This window comes from Pecten maximus, chromosome 10 (assembly GCF_902652985.1).
Source record: "Pecten maximus chromosome 10, xPecMax1.1, whole genome shotgun sequence".
In the NCBI taxonomy this organism is placed as follows: Eukaryota; Metazoa; Mollusca; class Bivalvia; order Pectinida; family Pectinidae; genus Pecten; species Pecten maximus.
In genome coordinates, this window is record NC_047024.1 from 16006250 (window position 1) to 16033536 (window position 27287).

Sequence of the window (27287 nt, forward strand, 5' to 3'; positions counted from 1 at the left end):
AAGCAACTACGTACAATGCTATACAAATTGATCCATTCATTGCATATTGTACTACACGACTATTTATGGGCTAATGAAGCGCATTTAGAACTTTTGTTCCACTGTGAGTTGCATGTCGCGACTGTTGAATTATGGAGTGTCTTTGAGGACCAAGCTTTCAGTGACAATGGTGTTGATGGAGAAGTCCTGTGCGTACTCTATCAATTAACAATGTGTGAAGCCATTGAACACAATCAGAAATAATATCCTGTATGGTGCATGTGGCCTAGGAGTAACATATTAGGACAGTATGGTGTGGCGTAGGAGTAACATATTAGGACAGTATGGTGTGGCCTAGGAGTAACATATTAGCACAGTATGGTGTGACCTAGGAGTAACATATTAGGACCGTATGGTGTGGCCTAGGAGTAACATATTAGGACAGTATGGTGTGGCCTAGGAGTAACATATTAGGACAGTATGGTGTGGATTAGGAATAACATATTAGGACAGTATGGTGTGGCCTAGGAGTAACATATTAGGACAGTATGGTGTGGCCTAGGAGTAACATATTAGGACAGTATGGTGTGACCTAGGAGTAACATTTTAGGACAGTATAGTGTGGCCTAGGAGTAACATATTAGCACAGTATGGTGTGGCCTGGGAGTAACATATTAGGACAGTATGGTGTGGCCTAGGAGTAACATATTAGGACAGTATGGTGTGGCCTAGGAGTAATATATTAGGACAGTATGGTGTGGATTAGGAGTAACATATTAGGACAGTATGGTGTGGCCTAGGAGTAACATATTAGGACAGTATGGTGTGGCCTAGGAGAAACATATTAGGACAGTATGGTGTGGATTAGGAGTAACAATAATTATTAGGACAGTATGGTGTGGCCTAGGAGTAACATATTAGGACAGTATGGTGTGGCCTAGGAGTAACATATTAGGACAGTATGGTGTGGCCTAGGAGTAACATATTAGGACAGTATGGTGTGGCCTAGGAGTAACATATTAGGACAGTATGGTGTGGCCTAGGAGTAACATATTAGGACAGTATGGTGTGGCCTAGGAGTAACATATTAGGACAGTATGGTGTGGCCTAGGAGTAACATATTAGGACAGTATGGTGTGGCCTAGGAGTAACATATTAGGACAGTATGGTGTGGCGTAGGAGTTACATATTAGGACAGTATGGTGTGGATTAGGAGTAACATATTAGGACAGTATGGTGTGGCCTAGGAGTAACATATTAGGACAGTATGGTGTGGATTAGGAGTAACATATTAGGACAGTATGGTGTGGCCTAGGAGTAACATATTAGGACAGTATGGTGTGGTGTAGGAGTTACATATTAGGACAGTATGGTGTGGATTAGGAGTAACATATAAGGACAGTATGGTGTGGCCTAGGAGTAACATATAAGGACAGTATGGTGTGGCCTAGGAGTAACATATTAGGACAGTATGGTGTGGCCTAGGAGTAACATATTAGGACAGTATAGTGTGGCCTAGGAGTAACATATTAGGACAGTATGGTATGGCCTAGGAGTAACATATTAGGACAGTATGGTGTGGCCTAGGAGTAACATATTAGGACAGTATGGTGTGGCCTAGGAGTAACATATTAGGACAGTATAGTGTGGCCTAGGAGTAACATATTAGGACAGTATGGTGTGGCCTAGGAGTAACATATTAGGACAGTATGGTGTGGCCTAGGAGTAACATATTAGGACAGTATAGTGTGGCCTAGGAGTAACATATTAGGACAGTATAGTGTGGCCTAGGAGTAACATATTAGGACAGTATGGTGTGGCCTAGGAGTAACATATTAGGACAGTATGGTGTGGCCTAGGAGTAACATATTAGGACAGTATGGTGTGGCCTAGGAGTAACATATTAGGACAGTATAGTGTGGCCTAGGAGTAACATATTAGGACAGTATGGTGTGGCCTAGGAGTAACATATTAGGACAGTATGGTGTGGCCTAGGAGTAACATATTAGGACAGTATGGTGTGGCCTAGGAGTAACATATTAGGACAGTATAGTGTGGCCTAGGAGTAACATATTAGGACAGTATAGTGTGGCCTAGGAGTAACATATTAGGACAGTATCGTGTGGCCTAGGAGTAACATATTAGGACAGTATGGTGTGGCCTAGGAGTAACATATTAGGACAGTATGGTGTGGCCTAGGAGTAACATATTAGGACAGTATGGTGTGGCCTAGGAGTAACATATTAGGACAGTATGGTGTGGCCTAGGAGTAACATATTAGGACAGTATAGTGTGGCCTAGGAGTAACATATTAGGACAGTATGGTGTGGCCTAGGAGTAACATATTAGGACAGTATATATGTATATGGTGTGGATTAGGAGTAACATATAAGGACAGTATGGTGTGGCCTAGGAGTAACATATTAGGACAGTATGGTGTGGCCTAGGAGTAACATATTAGGACAGTATGTATATGGTGTGGATTAGGAGTAACATAAAAGGGCAGTATAGATAGTAACTTATTAGGAAACAAAAGTTAATGAAGTTATGAGAAAGTAGTTCTCATCTATTTCAGTTTGCTCTGACCATGGAGGTTTCTTATCAGTCAACAGGGACAGCGTAATATTTTTACAACCAGATCATATAAATTTGTTTGATATCCGTTAATGTACCAAGCTCAACCTGTAACAGTCTTTTTAAGGTTTAGGCCTGCTTCATTCCAACAACAGCTACATATAGTTTTGTTATTTCATTAGACCAAGAACATTATTTCGCTTCGTAATTAAGTTTGAGCTGGAAGTTCCTTGTCTATTTGATGGGAACAGGCTTCTGTAATGTCACTTGAAGAAGTTTGGAGGATGTAATGTATTTTCAATTTGATTTTTTTGATGATAGAGCAGAGTGTATGTAATCATGTAGCTTACAGTAATAAACAGCTTCCCAGACATGTTACATAGTATTTGCCCAAGACTCGGTTACTATACATCCATCTACAAGATATCCTTGGGTAGTTACTACATCCATCTACAAGATATCCTTGGGTAGTTACTACATCCATCTACAAGATATCCTTGGGTAGTTACTACATCCATCTACAAGATATCCTTGGGTAGTTATTACATCCATCTACAAGATATCCTTGGGTAGTTACTACATCCATCTACAAGATATCCTTGGGTAGTTACTACATCCATCTACAAGATATCCCTGGGTAGTTACTACATCCATCTACAAGATATCCTTGGGTAGTTACCACATCCATCTACAAGATATCCTTGGGTAGTTACTACATCCATCTACAAGATATCCCTGGGTAGTTACTACATCCATCTACAAGATATCCTTGGGTAGTTACTACATCCATCTACAAGATATCCTTGGGTAGTTACCACATCCATCTACAAGATATCCTTGGGTAGTTACTACATCCATCTACAAGATATCCCTGGGTAGTTACTACATCCATCTACAAGATATCCTTGGGTAGTTACTACATCCATCTACAAGATATCCCTGGGTAGTTACTACATCCATCTACAAGATATCCTTGGGTAGTTACTACATCCATCTACAAGATATCCTTGGGTAGTTACTACATCCATCTACAAGATATCCCTGGGTTTCCTCCCATAAATCCCTTGTGCATCCTCCGGACCAATAAGAGAGATATGATGTAAATTTTTCCAATTTTACTTAGAATTAGCATCCAGCAGCTGCAGTCACCCCTCTGTCAACTTTTCCTTAAATTCGCTACTAGACAGGAATTAATTGATCGATTAATTTTTAAACACCTTGAAATAGAACCAAATTTTAAGGTCACCTGAGACGAAGTTTGTATAAATGGATGACCTTGACCTTCATTCAAAGTCACAGGGGCCACAATATGCTAAAATATATCAAAACTCATGTGACCGTTAAGGCCCATGCGGGCCTCTTGTTAAGTAAAGGGCAGGACAGAAAGGGGAAATATAGCAGTCTTTAAGATCCCTCGTTTTCTGTAGGAATGACAGGGATTTGTCCAAATTTTCTTTAAAGCATCCTTTTGTTATAAGTCAGAAATAAATTTTGTCTAAATATTGATATCAGGTCTGGACCTCCCTCCCCTTATAGTAACCCCACCACACCTGTAGCCTAGGCAGGCCTAATGGGGAAATTAAGCTAATTCTTCAAAATCCTTCTTCAGTACGTAGGAATAACAAGATTTTGTCCAAATTTGGTGTAAAGCATTCCTTGGAGAAAATGGAATTGATGTACTTCTGGGAGAGTTGTAATGAGTGGTGTTATAGATATTTCTGAAGGACAAGGACCAGTCAGTTCCCTGTGCTGTTTTATGACAGGAACTTTATCATCTAAAAATCATTAAATTGACATGTGATATAGCGATAGAAATGGGATACTGTTGTACCATAGAAATCAGTAAAATTTTACCTCATAAAGAATTCTGATTTCATCAATTTTATAATTTTATAGATATAATTTTTAACAATTCATTGATTTGAATTCAAAGAAAGCTGTAATTTGTGGAATTGGCTTGATACAGTAATAAATTTTATGTTTATTGTAATCAATTTCAATGGTAAGATTTAAATTCAATTAGATAATTTGATTGATGAAAGTTGTTCTCAAAATGTATTGTAAATGTTGATTAACTTTGACTTGCATTTGGCTGTCACATGTTTGTACATACACCCACCATGATTACATCGTTATCAGTAAAATGTTTGATTCTTTTCTCCCCTTGAGTGGAGTCTGAATTACCGGTATGTACCCGGAGCCCAACCTGTAGGGGAAGCAAAATATAGGAGAAATCCAACTTTAATATATATACAGGAAGTGGGAGATCCAACATTAATATATATATACAGGAATTGGGAGATCCAACATGAATATATATACAGGAAGTGAGAGATCCAACATTAATATATATATACAGGAAGTGGGAGATCCAACATTAATATATATATACAGGAAGTGGGAGATCTAACATTGATATATATAAAGGAAGTGGGAGAACTAATGTTAATATATGTACAGGAAGTTGGAGATCTAACATTGATATATATACAGGAAGTGGGAGATCCAACATTTTTAGGTCACCTGAGACAAAGTCTCAAGTTTCTTATCGCCATTTGTCCGTCGTCGTGCGTCGTTCGTCGTCCGTCCGTAAACAATTTACATTTTCAACTTCTTCTCCAAAACCACTGAACCAAATTCAATGAAATTTGGCAGGGAGCTTCTATGGCTAAAGGTCAACTAAATTTGTGAATTATATGGTCCCCATCCCCCGGGGGCCTGAGGGGCGGGGCCAAAAAGGGTCAAATTGACTAAAACTTCAAAAATCTTCTTCTCTACTCTCAGATAAGGTGGAATCAAACACTCTTCATAGATGAAAGGGTCTTAAGGTGCTCTACCAAAATTGTGAATTTCATGTCCCTGGGGTCTCACGTTTGCCCCTGGGGAGGGGGTAAACTTTACTATAGTTTATATAGGGAAATCACATTTTTGACTATTATTTGTTGGATTTCTATTGGAATTCATTCTAACTTGGTTCAAATTATCAGCATGGGATGACAGTTTGATGGTACGTACATGTTTGCCCTGGTTGACACCCAGGGGCTGGTGGGCGGGGCCAAAAAGGTTCAAATTGACTGAAATTTCAAAAATCTTCTTCTCTACTCTCAGATATGGTAGAATCAAATACTCTTCACAGATGGAAGGGTCTTAAGGTGCTTTACCAAAATTGTTAATTTCATGACCCTGGGGTCTCACATTTGCCCCTGGGGAGGGGTAAACCTTACTATGGTTTATAAAGGGAAATCACATTTTTGACTATTATTTGTTGGATTTGTATCGGAATTCATTCTAACTTGGTTCAAATTATCAGCATGGGATGACAGTTTGATGGTATGTACATGTTGGCCCTGGTTGACCCCCAGGGGCTGGTGGGCGGGACCAAAAAGGGTCAAATTGACTGAAATTTCAAAAGTCTTCTTCTCTACTCTCAGATATGGTAGACTCAAATACTCTTCATAGATGGAAGGGTCTTAAGGTGCTTACCAAAATTGTGAATTTCATGACCCTGGGGTCTCACGTTTGCCCCTGGGGAGGGGGTAAACTTTACTATAGTTTATATAGGGAAATCACATTTTTGACTATTATTTGTTGGATTTGTATTGGAATTCATTCTAACTTGGTTCAAATTATCAGCATGGGATGACAGTTTGATGGTACGTACATGTTTGCCCTGGTTGACCCCCAGGGGCTGGTGGGCGGGGCCAAAAAGGTTCAAATTGACTGAAATTTCAAAAATCCTCTTCTCTACTCTCAGATATGGTAGAATCAAATACTCTTCATTGATGGAAGGGTCTTATGGTGCTTTACCAAAATTGTGAATTTCATGACCCTGGGGTCTCATGTTTGCCCCTCGGGAGGGGGTAAACTTTACTATAGCTTATATAGGGAAATCACATTTTTGACTATTATTTGTTGGATTTCTATTGGAATTTATTCTAACTTGGTTCAAATTATCAGCATGGGATGACAGTTTTAAGGTATGTACATGTTGGCCCTGACTGACCCCCAGGGGCTAATGAGCGGGGCCAAAAAGGGTAAAAAGGGTCAAATTAACTGAAATTTTAAAAATATTCTTCTTACAACCCACATAAGGTAGAATTAAATACTCTTCACAGATGGAAGGGTCTTAAGGTGCTTTACCATAATTGTGAATTTCCTAGCCCTGGGGTCTCACGTTTGCCCCATGGGAGGGGATAAACTTGACTATAGTTATAGGGAAATCACATTTTTGACTATCATTTGTTGTATTTGTTTTAAAATTCATTCTTTCATTCAAATTAACTGAAATATTTCAAAAATCAGGTGACTGTTAAGGCCCATGGGCCTCTTGTTATATATACAGGAAGTGGGAGATCCAACATTAATATATATACAGGAAGTGGGAGATCCAACATTGATATATATATACAGGAATTGGGAGATCCAACATTGATATATATATACAGGAAGTGGGAGATCCAACATTGATATATATATATATAGGAAGTGGGAGATCCAACATTGATATATATATACAGGAAGTGGGAGATCCAACATTAATATATATATATAGGAAGTGGGAGATCTAATATTAATATATATACAGGAAGTGGGAGATCCAACATTAATATATATACAGGAAGTTGGAGATCCAACATTAATATATATACAGGAAGTGGGAGATCCAACATTGATACTGTATACAGGAAGTGGGAGATCTAACATTAATATATATACAGGAAGTGGGAGATCCAACATTGATATATATATACAGGAAGTGGGAGATCCAACATTAATATATATATACAGGAAGTGGGAGATCTAACATTGATATATATACAGGAAGTGGGAGATCCAACATTTTTATATATACAGGAAGTGGGAGATCCAACATTAATATATATACAGGAAGTGGGAGATCCAACATTGATATATATATACAGGAAGTGGGAGATCCAACATTAATATATATATACAGGAAGTGGGAGATCTAACATTGATATATATACAGGAAGTGGGAGATCTAATATTAATATATATATGCAGGAAGTGGGAGATCTAACATTGATATATATACAGGAAGTGGGAGATCCAACATTTTTATATATACAGGAAGTGGGAGATCCAACATTAATATATATACAGGAAGTGGGAGATCCAACATTAATATATATACAGGAAGTGGGAGATCCAACATTAATATATATATACAGGAAGTGGGAGATCCAACATTAATAAATATATACAGGAAGTTGGAGATCTAATATTAATATATATACAGGAAGTAGGAGATCTAACATTGATATATATACAGGAAGTGGGAGATCTAATATTAATATATATATGCAGGAAGTGGGAGATCTAACATTAATATATATACAGGAAGTGGGAGATCCAACATTGATATATATATACAGGAAGTGGGAGATCCAACATTGATATATATATACAGGAAGTGGGAGATCCAACATTAATATATATATACAGGAAGTGGGAGATCTAATATTAATATATATACAGGAAGTGGAAGATCCAACATTAATATATATACAGGAAGTTGGAGATCTAATATTAATATATATACAGGAAGTGGGAGATCTAACATTAATATACAGGAAGTGGGAGATCCAACATTAATATATATACAGGAAGTGGGAGATCCAACATTGATATATATATACAGGAATTGGGAGATCCAACATTGATATATATATACAGGAAGTGGGAGATCCAACATTGATATATATATATATAGGAAGTGGGAGATCCAACATTGATATATATATACAGGAAGTGGGAGATCCAACATTAATATATATATATAGGAAGTGGGAGATCTAATATTAATATATATACAGGAAGTGGGAGATCCAACATTAATATATATACAGGAAGTTGGAGATCCAACATTAATATATATACAGGAAGTGGGAGATCCAACATTGATACTGTATACAGGAAGTGGGAGATCTAACATTAATATATATACAGGAAGTGGGAGATCCAACATTGATATATATATACAGGAAGTGGGAGATCCAACATTAATATATATATACAGGAAGTGGGAGATCTAACATTGATATATATACAGGAAGTGGGAGATCCAACATTTTTATATATACAGGAAGTGGGAGATCCAACATTAATATATATACAGGAAGTTGGAGATCCAACATTAATATATATACAGGAAGTGGGAGATCCAACATTGATACTGTATACAGGAAGTGGGAGATCTAACATTAATATATATACAGGAAGTGGGAGATCCAACATTGATATATATACAGGAAGTGGGAGATCCAACATTAATATATATATACAGGAAGTGGGAGATCTAACATTGATATATATACAGGAAGTGGGAGATCCAACATTTTTATATATACAGGAAGTGGGAGATCCAACATTAATATATATACAGGAAGTGGGAGATCCAACATTGATATATATATACAGGAAGTGGGAGATCCAACATTAATATATATATACAGGAAGTGGGAGATTTAACATTGATATATATACAGGAAGTGGGAGATCTAATATTAATATATATATGCAGGAAGTGGGAGATCTAACATTGATATATATACAGGAAGTGGGAGATCCAACATTTTTATATATACAGGAAGTGGGAGATCCAACATTAATATATATACAGGAAGTGGGAGATCCAACATTAATATATATACAGGAAGTGGGAGATCCAACATTAATATATATATACAGGAAGTGGGAGATCCAACATTAATAAATATATACAGGAAGTTGGAGATCTAATATTAATATATATACAGGAAGTGGGAGATCTAACATTGATATATATACAGGAAGTGGGAGATCTAATATTAATATATATATGCAGGAAGTGGGAGATCTAACATTAATATATATACAGGAAGTGGGAGATCCAACATTGATATATATATACAGGAAGTGGGAGATCCAACATTGATATATATATACAGGAAGTGGGAGATCCAACATTAATATATATATACAGGAAGTGGGAGATCTAATATTAATATATATACAGGAAGTGGAAGATCCAACATTAATATATATACAGGAAGTTGGAGATCTAATATTAATATATATACAGGAAGTGGGAGATCTAACATTAATATACAGGAAGTGGGAGATCCAACATTAATATATATATACAGGAAGTGGGGGATCCAACTTTGATATATATATACAGGAAGTGGGAGATCCAACATTAATATATATACAGGAAGTGAAAGATCCAACATTAATATATATACAGGAAGTGAAAGATCCAACATTAATATATATACAGGAAGTGGGAGATCCAACATTAATATATATACAGGAAGTGGGAGATCTAATATTAATATATATATACAGGAAGTGGGAGAGCCAACATTAATATATATACAGGAAGTGGGAGATCCAACATTAATATATATATACAGGAAGTGGGAGATCCAACATTGATATATATATACAGGAAATGGGAGATCTAATATTATTATATATACAGGAAGTGGGAGATCCAACTTTAATATATATACAGGAAATGGGAGATCCAACAACACTGTGTGGACAAATGGCTTAAGTAAAGAATACTTTGACAATTTTCAACACACATAAGACTTCTTATTATTTGAATTGATATGTATTTAAATAATTTTTTAACTAATTTTGGTGAAAGCTTTTGTAGTGTTTTGCCTTTCCCAGTAATGATCAACAATATTATCGATCATTAATGATTTGTTGTGATCGATCATAACATTTGAACTGAATCACCAACATTATCCCTCTATTGAAGAATAACAGATATGACCTCTCCCTTGACTGGAATCAGACCTAATACACTGTAGTCACATTTTAGGTGAAATGGCCAATCACACTAGAATTAATGAGTGTAGAAACGATTAGGCTATATTTAAACAAGAACATATATATTGGACGAGATTGCCCGATGTAAAAAATCAACACGTATGTATGACAACTCAATTCTCGATTTGATGGAAAATCAGATATTTTTACTGACACAAGATCAGATGAGGTGGAACATAGTGGTAGAGGTTGGGGATTAAAGACCATGAACACCTATTAGTGCCGCCTACGTGAGGATTAACGTCCCGTGTGGCCGATCAATACCACCACTAACGTGTAGCAGATGAAAGTGACGGCCCAGTATCTATATGTGGCCCAGCCTCTTGTGTCAACAATTCCTCTGCAATTTGATTAAAATTTCACAGCCTTGATTTGTTGTGATTGTTATTCTGTTTTCCTAGGACTTGTCAGAAACAACAGGTAATATCCTAGTAGAACACATCAGTTTATTTACGCATTTAACATAATTATGTTTTGAGAATATTTTTCTATCAAATTCACAAAAAAAAAAAAATAAGCGAAAATTTTTGGGCATGTCATGAACTAATTTTCTATTCAGATAAACAGCATCCTGCCAAATTCCAATGCTGGCCTGCTAGCTCCATCTTTAAGTGAATGCCCCGAGTACCACTAGAAAAAAAGTATTTCTCGCCAGTAAAGCTGGCAAAGGGACCTGTACCTTCATCTATTACATAGATATGAAAGCAAAATTGTTTGTGTGAAAATCAAAATGTGTCTGATCTTCTGGAATAGTTCCAACGTGTGACAGAAATCATTGATTATGCTGTTAATGTACTAAAATCACATTTGTCAGAGTAAAAACTGATGTTAAGACAATACAGAGACTCTCTCACTCTTGTGTTTGTACTTATAATGGGTTAATGATTGTCTGATTAGGCAGTGTGTCATCTCAGATAATTGGTTGGCTATTTTAGGTTTCTTCTCCCTTATCGGCCTACTTATGTTTGTCAAACTGTATTTGTGATACATGTACATCAAAGCTTTTTGTTGCATGTGAAAGTAACTTGATCTTGTAAACAGTAAAATGGGAGCAGTTTGTTTACTTGCTGGGTTTAATTATTACAGTCGTGAACAGCCAGGGTAATGGGGTCACTCATTGTAGTAGTTGGTGAATACCTCACTGAACAACATATGGAAGGTCATGCCATCCCGAGCAATTAGGGTAAAGTGTCTTGCCCAAGGACACAACCATGACATGGGAGAAACACAAACTGACACGGGTAGGGAGAAGAAGAACAAATGATAGACTTACATGTATTGATGACAACAAATACTTTTTTGAATATTTTCGGTTGAAGCAAACATTGGTATAATTTAATGTTAGAATGCTGTTGGCCAATATAAAATGGTGCTGGTCATCCTACATCAGATTTTAATGGAACTTTATCATCTCTATATCTTTGTATGCCATTGATACTGAAGGTTAGAATGCTGTTGGCCAATATAAAATGGTGCTGGTCATCCTCCATCAGATCGTAATGGAACTTTATCATCTCTATGTCTTTGTATGCCATTGATACTGAAGGTTAGAATGCTGTTGGCCAATGTAAAATGGTGCTGGTCATCCTCCATCAGATTGTAATGGAACTTTATCATCTCTATATCTTTGTATGCCATTGATACTGAAGCTGACTCCAGTATGCTTCAGATGCTGATGATCTGAGACCCAAACTTACATCTTGGCATCATGTCATATTATCGTCATGTACCGGTATTATCAGGCATTCACCGACTATAGGGCTTGATGCTTTGTATAACAAACTTTTTTCCATACACAGAGGGAATGAAGGCCCCTTATTATCATATAAATACAGCAGACAACTTTCCGACAGAAAGAGACTGATCATATCCCGATACCTTGGAGGTTTTCCCGACCTTTCCAGCGTGGGGAGTTAAAATAGCAATCGGTTAAAGTACTACTGATCCCGGCATGTATCATCGGAAACAAAATACAGGTCAAAAAAGAAGAAACATTGTCTAAAACGTAAATGCAAAAGGTTTTGTGTATATGGAGCTATAAAAAATAGAATAGCTGACATGTATTCCATCGAGACATTGCTTATTTTGTCTGTTTCAGCCTATACTCTGTAAGATGAAACCCATTATACTCGAGTAGGTATATATGAAGCACTTCTGCTGCAACAAATTATATAGCATTGTAACATTAGCTGAAGAATTGGTATGACAGGTGGTATTGAATTTGGTATGTCTATGTAGTGTGGGTATATTAGATACAACAAGTTGGGATTAAAATGTTCAAAACTCTTTTGTTGGTTCTTTTGTTGGAAACTTTTGTCTTTTGGTGATGTTTATATCAAATCTAATCGTTTTACTGTTAATATTACCCTCTGTAATGAAGTTTGAGGGGTTAATACTGGAATCATGTCTGGATTGATGTCTGACGTCCACAAATGTTGTCAGGACAACTCTACCTAAATTTGTTAATGAATTCCAATAAAACTTCATATGAATAACATAGTTATGTAGATATGCATGCAACTATTTTTCTTCACAATTCTGGTAATGATAACAACAGGTCACTATATAAAGAATTCCAATAAAAGGCCATAATTAAACTCCTCGGTCAAAAAGTGTTTGGTGCAGAGTGGGAATATGGTTGGATTAGCAGACAAGCCATCCTGGTGACAGTTATGATTCAACTGATTTTCAAGTATGATTAGATCTCTACATTTTGTTTTACAAGCTTTTGGTATTAAAATAGAAATGTTTTATTAAAAAACATACTATTGCATTATTTACATTAAATGATGATTAACAAACTTGAAACCTTAACCATTAAACTTGAACATAAACCACAGATATCCTTAGGGGAGATAACTCTTACAACCACAGATGTCATTGGTAAGGTAGCATATACCCTTAAGTTTTAATACAATATTTTCTAACAAACAAAGTGGACATTGAAAACAGGTCCTTAGACTTAGCTATAGATATTATCTGTACCATTTAATGGTAGTAATGGACCACTGTCATCAACCTTTTGTACATTGCCTCCGATCTTTTTGTATATAAATATATTATTAGCCTTTACCACAACTGGCCTGAACAAACAATGTGGATATTTTACTGTGTATCAGTTTATATCCTCATCAATTCTGATTTAACGCGTCACTGATTTTACGACTGCCCTAGAGATGCTGTTGACATTTAGGTATATCACTGATAACAAGGACCTTTTAATGGATTTTGTGTCGAAACATAAATGATCTAACCGAAATATTAGAATGGGACCTGTCTTTCTGATTTTGTGTCGGAACATTAAATATCTATCGGATCTATCAGGATAGAACATTTCTTTCTGATTTTGAAGAGAAAATTTGTGAATTGGGAAAGAAATATTCACTAGTAAGTAGTAAGCTGAAAATTTAGAGAATTCGGCCTAAATAAGAAGTAACAGGTCCGTTATCATCCCAAAAGTTCTAAGAAACGTGACCCGAAATGGAGGTGGATGTCCGTAAGTTCTTAGTATAGAAAATGTGTTCAAGCTCCTTAGTATAGAATTATCGAAGGAAAGGATGGGTAAAATTTAGAAATGATCGCTTTTTCATTATTCCTCAGATATTGGTCAGGTCATAGGTTAAAGTTCACACTTATGACCATGCTCTTTAGATTAGAATAAAAATCTTCTATGCAAGATATCTCATATACCCTTCAATAGGTATACAGTTCATATTTCTGCCATAGAATCATAAAAATTCTGCAAATGATTGGTCTAGGTTAAAGGTCACACATAAGGGGGTCAGTGGTCAGTCTGGACCGAAATTATCTGCCCGATCACTTGCTTGTTTTAGTAACTTCTAAATTGCCTTTAGATGTTTATGTTGGTTATCCATAAGATGAATTTGTATAGGTGATTGGTTGGGTCAGTCTAGCCAGAGCTGTTCTGGAAGGCTTATTGTGACATATCACTTAGGTCCAGGGACTGACTGGGCAGTGACCTCACGTCGGTTCCATCATCAAGTGTCATTACTGTACATTTAAATATACTGGTCCCACGTCAGCAGTTGTTACCATATATAAAGCCAATTATTCAAGTAATTTGATTCTACAGAGAATTGTCTAATGTTATCAGAGTTTTTAATGGATCTAGATCTCCCCAGGACATTTAACCTGTTTATCTCCCCTGAATGATGAACTGTTATCTCCCCTGATTTAGAACCTGTTTATCTCCCCTGAATTGTGACCTGGTTATCTCCCCTGAATTGTGACCTGGTTATCTCCCCTGATTTGGAACCTGTTTTTTCTCCCCTGAATTGTGACCTGGTTATCTCCCCTAGATCGGATAAAGAACTTTGCCATCCTAATGGATTGTGATCAGATACCGTTATGATTGTTGTATAAACTGATGTTAATGTTTTATGACTTATTGCTTATCTTTAACGTTTTGGAAATGTATGAATATTGACATTCGTGTTTAAAACACAGTTAAACAAGATATACAAAACTTTGTATAGGATATGTACATCTCATGAAGATAATGGCTTGTTAATTATATCATTACAGTAAAAAGAAGCAGGAAACTTAGAGAAATAGTATTTGGATCATTGTTGTAGTGTTGTGATTTATTAACACCCATGTGACCAGAATATGGTAGAGATTACCGAGGTCAATCAATGATAGTTTACCTCTCTACATAGATTTATTAACACTCATGATGATCATGTGACCAGAATATCGTAGAGATTACCGAGGTCAATCAATGATAGTTTACCTCTCTACATAGATTTATTAACACCCATGTTACCAGAATATCGTAGAGATTACCGAGGTCAATCAGTGACAGTTTACCTCTCTACATAGATTTATGGTGTTATGTGTAACACAACATGGCCAAGCATATCTGCACAAGTGTGATGAAGTCTGCAACATTGACCTAGCAATTTCAGAGTAGCCCATCCCAACTCTGCCTTCTAAATGTCAGTAACATTCATCTTAGAAGTTCCAATGGTAAGATTAGTAGTCTCAAATGTATAACGTGAATTTTGTAGCCATGGCTCCTATGATGTGAGATTGAGATAATACAATTTCTCAGCACTACCTGATACAATGTGAGAAAGAAATGAGCTCTGCCTGGTACCATGTGAGAATTAGATGATAATTAATTTCTCATCTCTGCCTGTTAGTGTTACCATGTGAGAATAAGATGGTAATTTCTCATCTCCACCTGTTACCATGTGAGAATAAGTTGGTAATTTCTCAGCTCTGCCTGTTACCATGCGAGAGTGAGATGATAATTTTTCATCTCTGCCTCTTTCCAAAGGACCAAGGTGAGCTTATGCCATACCGTGGCGTCCGTCGTCCGTCCGTCAGTCCGTCAACAATTGACTTATTTGACTTCTTCTTCATAACCGCTGATCGGAATTTAAACAAATTTGGTCAGAAGCATCCCTATGGGTAGGGGACTCAAAATTGTACAAATGATGGGGCTGACCGCCTGGGGGCTTCTGGGGCGGGGCCAAAAGGGGTCAATTTGGCGCTATTGATATAAACGACTTCTTCTCTGAAACCAAGCAATGGCTATCGCTTATATTTGCCTGGTAGCATCACTATGGGGTGGGGATTCAAAATTGTACAAATAATGGGGCTGACCCCCAAGGGGTCTGAGGGGCGGGGCCAAATGTGGTCAATCCAGCTATATTGATATAAACGACTTCTTCTCTGAAACCAAGCAATGGCTATTGCTCATATTTGCCTGGTAGCATTACTATGGGGTGGGGATTCAAAATTGTACAAATGATGGGGCTGACCCCCCAGTGGCCTGAGGGGCGGGGCCAAATGTGGTCAATCTGGCTATATTGATATAAACGACTTCTTCTCTGAAACCAAGCAATGGCTATTGCTCATATTTGCCCGATAGCATCATTATGGGGTGGGGACTCAAAATTGTACAAATAATGGGGCTGACCCCCCAGGGGCCTGAGGGGCAGGGCCGAATGTAGTCAATCCGGCTATATTGATATAAATGACTTCTCTGAAACCGAGGTATGGCTGTCGCTCATATTTGCCTGGTAGCATCACTATGGGGTGAGGATTCAAAATTGTACAAATGATGGGGCTGACCCCCCAGGGGCCTGAGGGGCGGGGGCAAATATGGTCAATCGGGCTATATTCATATAATTGACTTCTTCTCTGGAACCAAGCAATGGATATAGGGGTCAATTTGGCTGAATTGATTTAAGCAACTTATACTCTGATACTTAGCAATGGTTTGAATGGTAGCATCCTATTTGGGTAGGGATTCAAAATTGCATAAAGGAAGGAGCTGACCCCCCCCCCCCCCCCCCCCCCCCCCCAGGGGGCAGAGTGCAGGGTCAAAAGGGGTCAATTGGTCTAAACAAGTTCTTCTCTGAAACTAAGCATGGATATCACTCACATTTGTGTGGTAGCATCCCTATGGGGTTGCGCCAAAAGTCAATTTCATTTCATGGATTAATGCACTTTTTGGCATTTTTAGTATTAAAATAAAACCAATGTACATGTACCCATATAAAATGCTTATGATATATATTGACATAGCAATACCAGCAACACATATACTTAGCATCATTCTTGTTTCATATCTCATGAAACCAGGTGAGCGATACAGGCCCTCTGGGCCTCTTGTTTGTTCAAGTGAGATGGTATTTTGAGCTCTGCCTGCATGTTACCATGTGAGAGTGAGATGGTAATTTCTTAGATCTGCCTGTTACCATGTGAGAGTGAGATGGTAATTTCTTAGATCTGCCTGTTACCATGTGAGAATGAGATGGTAATTTCTCATCTCTGCCTGTTACCGTGTGAGAATGAGATGGTAATTTTAGCTCTGCCTGTTACCATGTGAGAGTGAGATGATAACTTCTCATCTCTGCCTGTTACCATGTGAGAATGAGATAGTAATTTATTAGCTCTGCAGGTTACGATTTGAGAATGAGATTCTAGAATTCTACATAATTATATATAACAAAAAAATAAGTATCTTGATTACACTGACCTTGGTACTTGCTGACAACAGTCAGTAAATTCTCAATGTTCCAGCAATTCCCAGGGAATTGAAATAATAAAAAATGCAACCTTGTACATTTGCCAAATATAGACAAATTTACTCATGTTTTTTATGTCGTATGAAACGTTGGGTTGTTACACTTAACGGAAAGCATATTGACGTTTTAGACACTTTCCATACGAGAATAGACCATGTTTGATAGTCAATAGTAAGGTATACAGTAGATCAATACTAATCTAGGTAACATGTATTCAGACTTGTCAGAGATTTATTTCTACATATATATACGAATGAATTAAGTTGGATCTTTTGTTCCTTTGGAAGTTTGACTGATGATGGACGGCCCGTGATTATATAACTCAGATGTTGTACAAGGTCATGACTACTGCTTTATTTGGAGAAGTAAAATCGTAAAAACGTAATATTTGTGATAGTCACTCATCCATGTTTTAGTTTAACATCCATCATCAAGATTTGAGACACATATTTAGATACACATGGCTTATAGAAATCATTGGTTTAATGATTTGACATCAATAGTCCAGGAAATCATGTCTATTATACATTATTATCACACAGATTTGAAATCTTCCTTCAGACATAGTTATAGTCTATATATCCATATATACAATTCTTATTACTGAATGGATCTTTCTCAAATTTTGTTCACAGGTTGTTCTTTAAGGTCTGTTTAGGGTCAGTATTAGTTGCTGTAGAAAAGGTCCCGACTGATTTAAACTAACCAGGCTTTCTAGAAAATGGCTAAGAACCACAATAATGAGGAGGTACTCATTGGAGAAGTAATTAGATTGACATTCTCTCACCAGGGGGCTGTACATTCTCCATAACAAGGCAAACTTTCCCTCATATATTGCCTAACAATAATTAGTTATTACACAATGGCTGTGTGAGGCATGAGTAGAGGATGATGGTGGCTGAGGATGCTGGCTGATAATTAGTGTTATGTTGGTCGCCTGTGCCCTCTATTCTCCCCTAATTGGAACAGCCTTGAATATGCTGCTAATTGTTCATTAATAGTCACACACCCTTATATACAGTGTAATTTCATTCATTTTCAGGTCATTTTATTTTACTTAGATAAATTGGTGGAATTATAATTAAAACTATTTTGTACAGGAACTGTAATTCTAATTCATTTAATGCTGTATGTAACATGGCATTCGATTGGTTAATAAAACTGTATTTTGGCCATAATACCATGATAATGTGCACTCGACAAATTTCTCATTTACATATGAGGGCCGAACAAGGTCAATTAAACCACGACCGACACCATTGTGATGGAAATAATGTCACGAACATTACTGAATGTATCTCCACTTCACTGGCACGTTAATGACACTAATCATTGTCATAGTGACCCAGATCAACACAACCGTAACTAATCATTGTCAGAGTGACCCAGATCAACACAACTGTAACTTATCATTGTCAGAGTGACCCAGATCAACACAACCGTAACTTATCATTGTCAGAGTGACCCAGATCAACACCGTAACTTACCATTGTCAGAGTGACCCAGATCAACACAACCGTAACTAATCATTGTCAGAGTGACCCAGATCAACACAACTGTAACTTATCATTGTCAGAGTGACCCAGATCAACACAACCGTAACTTATCATTGTCAGAGTGACCCAGATCAACACAACCGTAACTAATCATTGTCAGAGTGACCCAGATCAACACAATCGTAACTTATCATTGTCAGAGTGACCCAGATCAACACCGTAACTAATCATTGTCAGAGTGACCCAGATCAACACAACCGTAACTAATCATTGTCAGAGTGACCCAGATCAACACCGTAACTTATCATTGTCAGAGTGACCCAGATCAACACAACCGTAACTTAGGCCAAAAAAAAAATTAGCTGTGTTTACTGTAACCTGTTGGGGAAAAAATAGGGTAGGTAGGTAGGGATTTTTTTTTTTTTTTCTTTTTTTTTTTTTTTAAATATTTGCAGGGCTTCCATCTTTTGAAAGCACCTCATACACATTTGAAACATTGCTTGCTTCATTAATTTCAGCCTTTTTATATGTTTAGAACAGCTCCAACATACTTTATCATTGTCTATGCATGTACTGTATGTTTTATACTATTTTATCTGTATTTACATCTTCTGTAGCAACTGGGAGAGATTAAATCACATCAAGATGCTAATTTTCTGCTTGTGTCAGCTTGGATTTCAATGTCGAGACAGATTTGTAAATTTTGTTAAACATTAGGTAGTCTCCCTCCCCTTGAGGAAGAGTTTGTCAAATTAATATGTATTATTAAAAGAGATACTCGAGAACTCAGCATTAAAACATCATTTCTTTCAAGTTTAATAAAACGAAACATTCAACAGATTAAGCACATCAATCTAACAGTAAATTATATTTTCATGGTCTATACACAGAGAAACAAATTGCTTCATTATGTTCGGATCAGATGACCTAAAAAGGTCGAGCTACTACTGCCTGTTTTCCTTTGCTAGTGCAAGATGCACACATAGGCAACACTGTTTTGTATTTTTTAAGTAACTGTGTGTCCACGTCTGAATTTTCTGCTGTACAAAAGCAGCAGATATCGGTGCGTCCCAGGCTGCTTGCATAAAATTGCAACTCAACTGTTGTGGAACAAGTGATGTTACTTCGACACATGACTTTTGTGTATAGGCTTGTTGTCGGTGGCAAAAGAGGGCTGCCGCAAGTATACTCAAACTCGCTAGTAGCAAGGGCTACAGTCATTGTTTGTCTATCAGTTAGTTTATGTCTACTGTATATGACCCTAGGCTTTTGGCACTCCACACATGTCACAACAGCTCTAGCATTCTGGCTAGTACATAAATGGGGATCTGGTTCAGGTAATGCTGCATCCTCTTCCTGTTGATCCGAAGTAGCAGGTTCTCGGTCGACAGCAGTAGCTCCTTCACCTCGATTCTCAGCAGCAGCTGGTTGTCCAACATCTACAAGGAAAGAGGTTTGACACCAACAAAACTTAAATAAATTTATATTTCGAACAAATTTGTTTTTTCTATGAAAAGAATTGTACCGCAATTCTAAGACATGACATTGAAATATTATTAAAACAGGAAATCTGCTGAAATATGTTTGCTCACGAGTAAAAATCCTTATGCATGCATGAACACCTGGTAAATTCAGCTGCATGTTTATATTTTGAATATAAGCCTTTAAACAGTCTGAATGTTTGCTATCTTTGATATTCACAGTAAAACATGTTGTTACTGAGATATGTGAGAAAATATTTCTTTTATATATGGATTCTCATTGTATTTACCATATTGTCATCTTCTAAAATGCCTTTTCAGAATTCTGAATACTAAATCATAATATCATTTAATATTGAAAAGATATTAATTCCAATACCTGCAGTTCTTTTTTCCTTTCGCTTAGGGGCTGCCTTAAGTGAAGGTCTGTCCTTCTCATCTGTATCCATGTCCTCTACCTCGGAATACGGGCGGTAATGGTCTCCGCTTGCATCAAGGACTGGATCGGGGAGCCAATTTAGTTGTTCCCGTGGTAGTGTCGGTGCAGAGCAGCAGGACAAATCCTCACACTTCCTGACTTGGAAGGTATAGTGTCTAGATCTACTGTGCGATGCCATCCAAGACGTGTAGGATTCTACCTTACTTGCATGAGCCTTGGTTAACTTCTGCAAGTCCAGATCTGGGAACAGTTCTCGGAGATGTCGCTTTAAGAGATCAATGTCAGTGTCTGGTACTGGATCCATTGCTGCAAAGGGAACATCTTTCAGGCTCAAGCGGAGGAACCGATTTCGGATAATGGACTGCACAGGCTCGACAACGTCTATCCATGACTGTTTCAGTTCTGGCTTTTTTGTGTTCAAGAGCTCTCTCATGTCTGCCATACCATTACAGCGTTTGAAATACTTCTCGCTCTCCTCATCTGACACTTCTCTCTGGAGTGCCACGTTCTGGAGACCAAGATTCAAGATACTCATAACTCGCTCAGCTGGGTTTACATAGCTGTGTCCTGGGGCACATCGACCCAGTATTATCATATCCAAGTTAAGTTCTCTGAACAAGCAAATGGTAGCACATTTCACACTTTCGATGTTGTTGCGTTGGTCAGTCCCACCATCTGTAAACTTCATCAGGATAGGTTGCATGGTTTCTTTTTCTGCTAGTAGTTTAGCAAGCACTGCATTATGCCGAAAAGGAGATGACTGCTGCAATACAGAATCATTTATGACTGTTGTGACTTGTCCACGAACAAACGAGTCATTAATTTCCTTTGGAATATCACACTGGAGGATCACTGATGGTGTGAGTGATGAGTGATTCATGTCGTGATCAAGCGCAACCAAAGTGGTGGTAGAAGGGACAATAGTCTTTTTTCCCCGGACTCCTGTTGATATAAGATGACCAGGATCTCCAAAGGGCACTTTTGCCTTGTCATCGCAGAACAGTAGCGTGCAGTTCTGTTGGTTGATGGCTTTCTGTTTGAGATACTTAAACTGTGCATTGCAGTAATGGTCGTCGGGATGAGACACTCGTAATTGGCGGCGTTGTATTTTATGCTGCACGTTTATTCTCGATGTGAAGTTGTGTGCTGTTTTGGAATATGGGTTCCTGGGTGCAAACTGAAGTCTAACAAGGCTCTTTGATGGAATTGGCGTTCCTTCTGGGCATTCATTCTTTGCTTTAGTAATCATCTCTTTTAGAGATATAAACTCGGAGAGATGGGCAACCCCATGACGCCGGTCATCTGCTGCAGTAATGTTTTCAATCTGTCCAGACAATGCATCAAAGAATGTGTCAAACTTGCCACTAGGACGACCAGGGTTCAAGCTCCGTAAATCTCTGACAAGACCAGTGTTGCCCAAAAATATCAACCGTAATCTTTCCTGTGTGATCGGATGAGCAGCAATAGCAGCATCCATTGCCAGTTCCTTGTAAATCATGTCGCACACTGATGGTAGGACTGATGCTACATTCTTCAATTGTTCCTTGAAATGACGTCGCTGTGCCCTAGTATGGAATTCCTTCAATCTTGGTCGAGCCGTTTGCAGAAACCTTGCTGTTTGGGTAAGCATTTCTGGTAGTGACCTCGATGCTTGCACTGCCATCAGACAGACAATGGACAGAGAAGATCCACCAGGACTAAAACGCACCATGTCAACTGGCATAGACAGTTGTAGATCCTTCAAAAATCTAGCCCTATGTTGATTGGAAGGGAAAAGGTTTTCAACATGGTGATGTTCATCAAAAAAAACAGGTGTGTTTTCTCCTGCAGCTTTCATAGCCTCATCCAGGATCACGTACATAGGCTTCACACCAAAAGAACACTTATGCCTGTGTTCCACTGTGGCATCTTTGTCAATTGTCCGAGCAGGATGGTCATTGGCATGATGTTCCAACATAACCTTGGTCTGATTTTTCAGATAATTACTGTAGGCAGATAGACAGTCTGCAAGTTCGCTAATCTGAGTTCCAGCTGTTTTCCATGTTGCAGAACTGTTTATCACTGGCTTCATCAGTAAGGAATACAGTGCCTCAGAGTGACTAGCGAGCTCTGAAGAAGTCATTGGTAATGACTTGTGTTTCTTCCTCTTAATATCATTGAACCCGTCAAATGCGCTGAATGCTTGAGGGAAGGAATGTACCTCAGCTTTATGTTTTGCTGCGTCGTCAATAGTTGCATGATGGTTTGTGGTATACCAGAGAGCATTGCACATGACCTGCAAAAATATGTATTAAATATATTAAGTTCAGTCTGACAACATATTAAATTTTAATGTTCTATTTTCAGTAACCAGGAGCAATGATTTATTTTCTATTTTTTTTGTATTAAAATAACTTGCAGATAATGAACTTGGAACCCGTAAACTCAAGGCACCTTAATTCTGAACACCTGTGTGGAAAATATAACATAAAAATCAGATCAAGAATGAAGCCAATAATCTGGTAAAATTGTTAGGTGAAAAATAAATGTATGGGCAGACATGGGTAATACTAAATTTCTACTTCCCATTTCAAGAAACAGGCATAATAACTGCCTTTAAAACACTGACAGAATGTGTATACATTGTGCAATACTTCGTTCTGTATATATTAGAACTCACGGGTTAATACCATTAATATAAATATATGGTTATATATTGGTTTAATTTATAATACCAGTCACTGGGAGTACATGTTTGCATTCTACTACATTGTTAGCTTTGCGGCATACATGCATTACACGCAAGTATGTACAGTGGATTGTCAAATAAATATATGCAATTATTAAATCAGATTATGCATATATATAATATATATGTATAGATAAAAGACATGCTTGAAATTGGTAAATATTAATATGCTTTTTAATTTAAAAAATATATGCAAATATAGATTGAATTTGAAAGAAAAAGTTCCAAGCAAATCTGAAACTATTTTTGTGAGAAATTAAATGGAAGAGATTCTGTACCTGAATATACAATCCACTGTACATTTGTATGTATATTAGAAACCACAACCATTATTTTCAAAGACAGTACTGAGTAGGCTATTCACACAAGATACTACGTAGTGTACATGTAATGTGCAAGCTACAAAGCATAGGATGATGTGGATATTAGATCTGGAGACTACTAAAATATACTTACAAGCTCCATGTTTAATCTACCCAAAAAAACAAAACAAAAATAAAATCAGTGAAATAATTACACCGACAGCATATCTTTCTTCAAAGAATTAATTTCATGTTTAAATAGTATTGCAGGTGTGTCATACCTGGACAAAATATGAACCATCAGTGCTTGCTGTAGATTTGGGGAAATCCAATCCTTCCGACGTAAACTTGTCTATCAATTTGTTATAGAGCTCATCTTTTCTGCTCAAACCTGCTTTCATTCCAGAGCTGCAAATTACATACAAGAAATTCATTGTCCGAAAGGTTTTGCATATTCCTTTAGTGCGAACCACATGTATACATTTTGTTTCAATGTAGATCTTGATTTATAATGCCAGGGCCAGACCAAAATCTCCTTGTATGTATGCCCTAGTAAAATTGTACAAAAGATCTGTCGTAAAATATTCACAATTGAAAAATATGGGACATACTGTAACACAACAATACAAACATGTTTTGGGACTGTGTAAGTCATGTATTTTTGTCAATGTTTTCATATAGAAAAAAGTCGTCTATATATATCTCAGACGGACTATGCACATGGTATGATGGTTTTTAAAATTATAAATAGAGATATGGAATGCAGGTGTGGTTGGACAGTTTCCCTTATGCTAGCAGAAACATACCACAAATGCGATTATGTGTGTTTCTTTTTTTATGAGTACTTACCTGCTTTTTTTCTTCGAGGGGAAAGACCTCCCGCCTGCCATCATTAGCTCGAATGCATTCACGGCTTTCTTGGTCGCCACCTTGGCGTGGACGTTGATTTCAGAAAGTTGCTGAGCCTTTGTTTCAAGCTCGCAAGTGCACGTAAAAACAAAGTGTCTTACATTAAACAGATGCACAATCTCGCCAACAGTTAAAGACGACAGGACATCGTGTCCTTGCCCAGAGTCCGTTTTTGTTTTCACTTGGAAGGAGGAAGACTTCCCCGCCGTGTCCCCGTGGAAGCGATCGAACACCTCTAAGAATGTCGTAGCATTACGGAGCGGGATTATCATTTTTTTCTCCTCTGAGTGTTGACATTTCAAAAAATCTAATGCCAACACACTGTTATCGCCCGCCATGTTGTTTAGTACAACAAGTCTGGGTCACTAAAGCGTTTACATAAAGCAGCTTTTGATTCGGGATTTGTTCAAGGGCCTTATTGATAAAGATCGTTCTAACTAATAAGCAAAAGATGCCGGATTTTCCGGAAAAAAACGGTAGGGTCGGCAGAAAAAATTAGGGTCGGGCGGCGGACCGTAAACACATCTTTTTTTTTTTTTGGCCTTATCATTGTCAGAGTGACCCAGATCAACACAACCGTAACTAATCATTGTCAGTGACCCAGATCAAAACAACCGTAACTAATCATTGTCAGAGTGACCCAGATCAACACAACCGTAACTTATCATTGTCAGAGTGACCCAGATCAACACAACCGTAACTTATCATTGTCAGAGTGACCCAGATCAACACCGTAACTTATCTTTGTCAGAGTGACCCAGATCAACACAACCGTAACTTATCATTGTCAGAGTGACCCAGATCAACACAACCGTAACTTATCATTGTCAGAGTGACCCAGATCAACACAACCATATATAACTTATCGTTGTCAGAGTGACCCAGATCAACACCGTAACTTATCATTGTCAGAGTGACCCAGATCAACACAACAGTAATCATCTCTTGTTTCCGCTGTATATGATTTGATTTGGGACCTACGTATGCGTATGCATATACCATGTGTTGAAATTTGCAGCATTTTACTGTAAATGTTGTGTATTTCTATATAGTTACAATTTCAGTATAGTTATAGACAGCTGGTGGTCGCTAAAGCAGGTTTTGACTGTAGTTAAAATTTCAGTAGTTATAGACAGATGGTCATTAGAGCAGGTTTAATTTGACTGCAGTTAAACTTTCGGTAGTTATAGATAGGTGGTCGTTGATCGTTAGAGTAAGGTTATAGACAGGCCGTCGTTAGAGCACGTTTCGACTTGTTAAAATTTCGGTAGTTATAAGACAGGCCGTCATAGGAGCAGGTTTTGACTAGTTAAAATTTTGGTATAGACAGGTAGACGTTAGAGCAGGTTTGGCTGTAGTTAACATTTTGGTATAGACAGGTGGTCATTAGAGCAGGTTTGACTGTAGTTAAAATTTCAGTAGTTATGGACAGGTGGTCGTTAGAGCAGGTTTGACTGTAGTTAAAATTTCAGTAGTTATGGACAGGTGGTCGTTAGAGCAGGTTTGACTGTAGTTAAAATTTCAGTAGTTATGGACAGGTGGTCGTTAGAGCAGGTTTGACTGTAGTTAAAATTTCAGTAGTTATGGACAGGTGGTCGTTAGAGCAGGTTTGACTGTAGTTAAAATTTTGGTATAGACAGGTGGTCGTTAGAGCAGGTTTGACTGTAGTTAAAATTTTGGTATAAATAGACCAACGTTAGAGCAGGTTTGACCAAAATTTCGGTAGCTCTGTTTTAGTAGCTGGTTTGGATCCTGTCTTGAGAGGAAGGCATTTTCCCTGGTTCTTCAATATGATTGACATGGTCAGCAAATTTCTTGTTATCACATATAGTACAACATTATTGTGTTCATATATATAAAAAACTTCCAGGTCTCTGATACCTGTTCTGATCAAGTAAGCTGTGTTAGATACCAATGACACTAGGTCAAGATGAGCAGTTTGTTACATGTCAATATGGTGGAATAGCTTTGTGACCTGAAACTCAGCAAATTTTGTCGGTAAGTATTGTCAGTCTGAGAAATACAGTGGTTGTCCTGACTTCATCCTCAGTACCATGTATTTTGGCCGGTTAAATAGTCTGTGGTATGTAGAACTCCCACAGTATGTGGAAGTCTGTGGTATGTGGAACTTCCTCAGTATGTGGAAGTCTGTGGTATGTGGAACTCCCTCAGTATGTGGAAGTCTGTGGTATGTGGAACTCCCTCAGTATGTGGAAGTCTGTTGTATGTGAAACTCCCTCAGTGTGTGGAAGTATGTGGTATGTGGAACTCCCTCAGTATGTGGAACTCCCTCAGTATGTGGAACTCCCTCAGTATGTGGAAGTCTGTTGTATTTGGAACTCCCACAGTATGTTGAAGTCTGTTGTTTGTGGAACTCCCTCAGTATGTGGAAGTCTGTGGTATGTGGAACTCCCTCAGTATGTGGAAGTCTGTGGTATGTGGAACTCCCTCAGGGTGTGGAAGTCTGTGGTAT

The 27287-nt window shown here is 37.7% G+C and overlaps 3 protein-coding genes across 4 annotated transcripts in view; 1 reads left to right on the forward strand and 2 right to left on the reverse strand.

Moving 5' to 3' along the window:
• Window positions 1-27287, forward strand: part of LOC117336840 (tyrosine-protein phosphatase non-receptor type 5-like) — an 86145-nt gene that overhangs the window by 27711 nt on the left and 31147 nt on the right. The gene's annotated exons all lie outside the window — the stretch shown is intronic.
• Window positions 19400-22397, reverse strand: LOC117336839. The gene is made up of 2 exons (XM_033897496.1): window positions 20816-22397; window positions 19400-20394 (listed from the first exon to the last, which is right to left on the reverse strand). The coding sequence occupies exons 1-2, from the start codon at window positions 22371-22373 to the stop codon at window positions 19883-19885; spliced, it is 2070 nt and encodes a 689-aa protein (XP_033753387.1). The 5' UTR covers window positions 22374-22397; the 3' UTR covers window positions 19400-19882.
• LOC117336841 lies at window positions 22425-25355 on the reverse strand. Of its 2 annotated transcripts, XM_033897500.1 has the most exons (4): window positions 24755-25355; window positions 24187-24313; window positions 24060-24075; window positions 22425-23150 (listed from the first exon to the last, which is right to left on the reverse strand). In XM_033897500.1, the coding sequence occupies exons 1-4, from the start codon at window positions 25150-25152 to the stop codon at window positions 23101-23103; spliced, it is 591 nt and encodes a 196-aa protein (XP_033753391.1). In that variant the 5' UTR covers window positions 25153-25355; the 3' UTR covers window positions 22425-23100. The 2 variants fall into 2 exon arrangements, with proteins under 2 accessions (XP_033753391.1, XP_033753390.1); XM_033897499.1 differs by lacking the exon at window positions 22425-23150 and having other exon boundaries at window positions 23756-24075.

Bases quoted from the DNA above. Each gene is read 5' to 3' on its own strand.
- LOC117336839 (XM_033897496.1), bottom strand. From the start codon at position 22,373: ATGATTTACAAGGAACTGGCAATGGATGCTGCTATTGCTGCTCATCCG. The intron at 20,395-20,815 runs GTATTGGAATTA...CTTTCCTTGTAG, and splicing joins AAAGGAAAAAAGAACTGCAG to ATGTTGGACAACCAGCTGCT.
- LOC117336841 (XM_033897499.1), bottom strand. From the start codon at position 25,152: ATGGCGGGCGATAACAGTGTGTTGGCATTAGATTTTTTGAAATGTCAA. The intron at 24,314-24,754 runs GTAAGTACTCAT...TGTAATTTGCAG, and splicing joins CCCTCGAAGAAAAAAAGCAG to CTCTGGAATGAAAGCAGGTT. The intron at 24,076-24,186 runs GTATGACACACC...TTTTTTGGGTAG, and splicing joins ATGGTTCATATTTTGTCCAG to ATTAAACATGGAGCTTGTAA.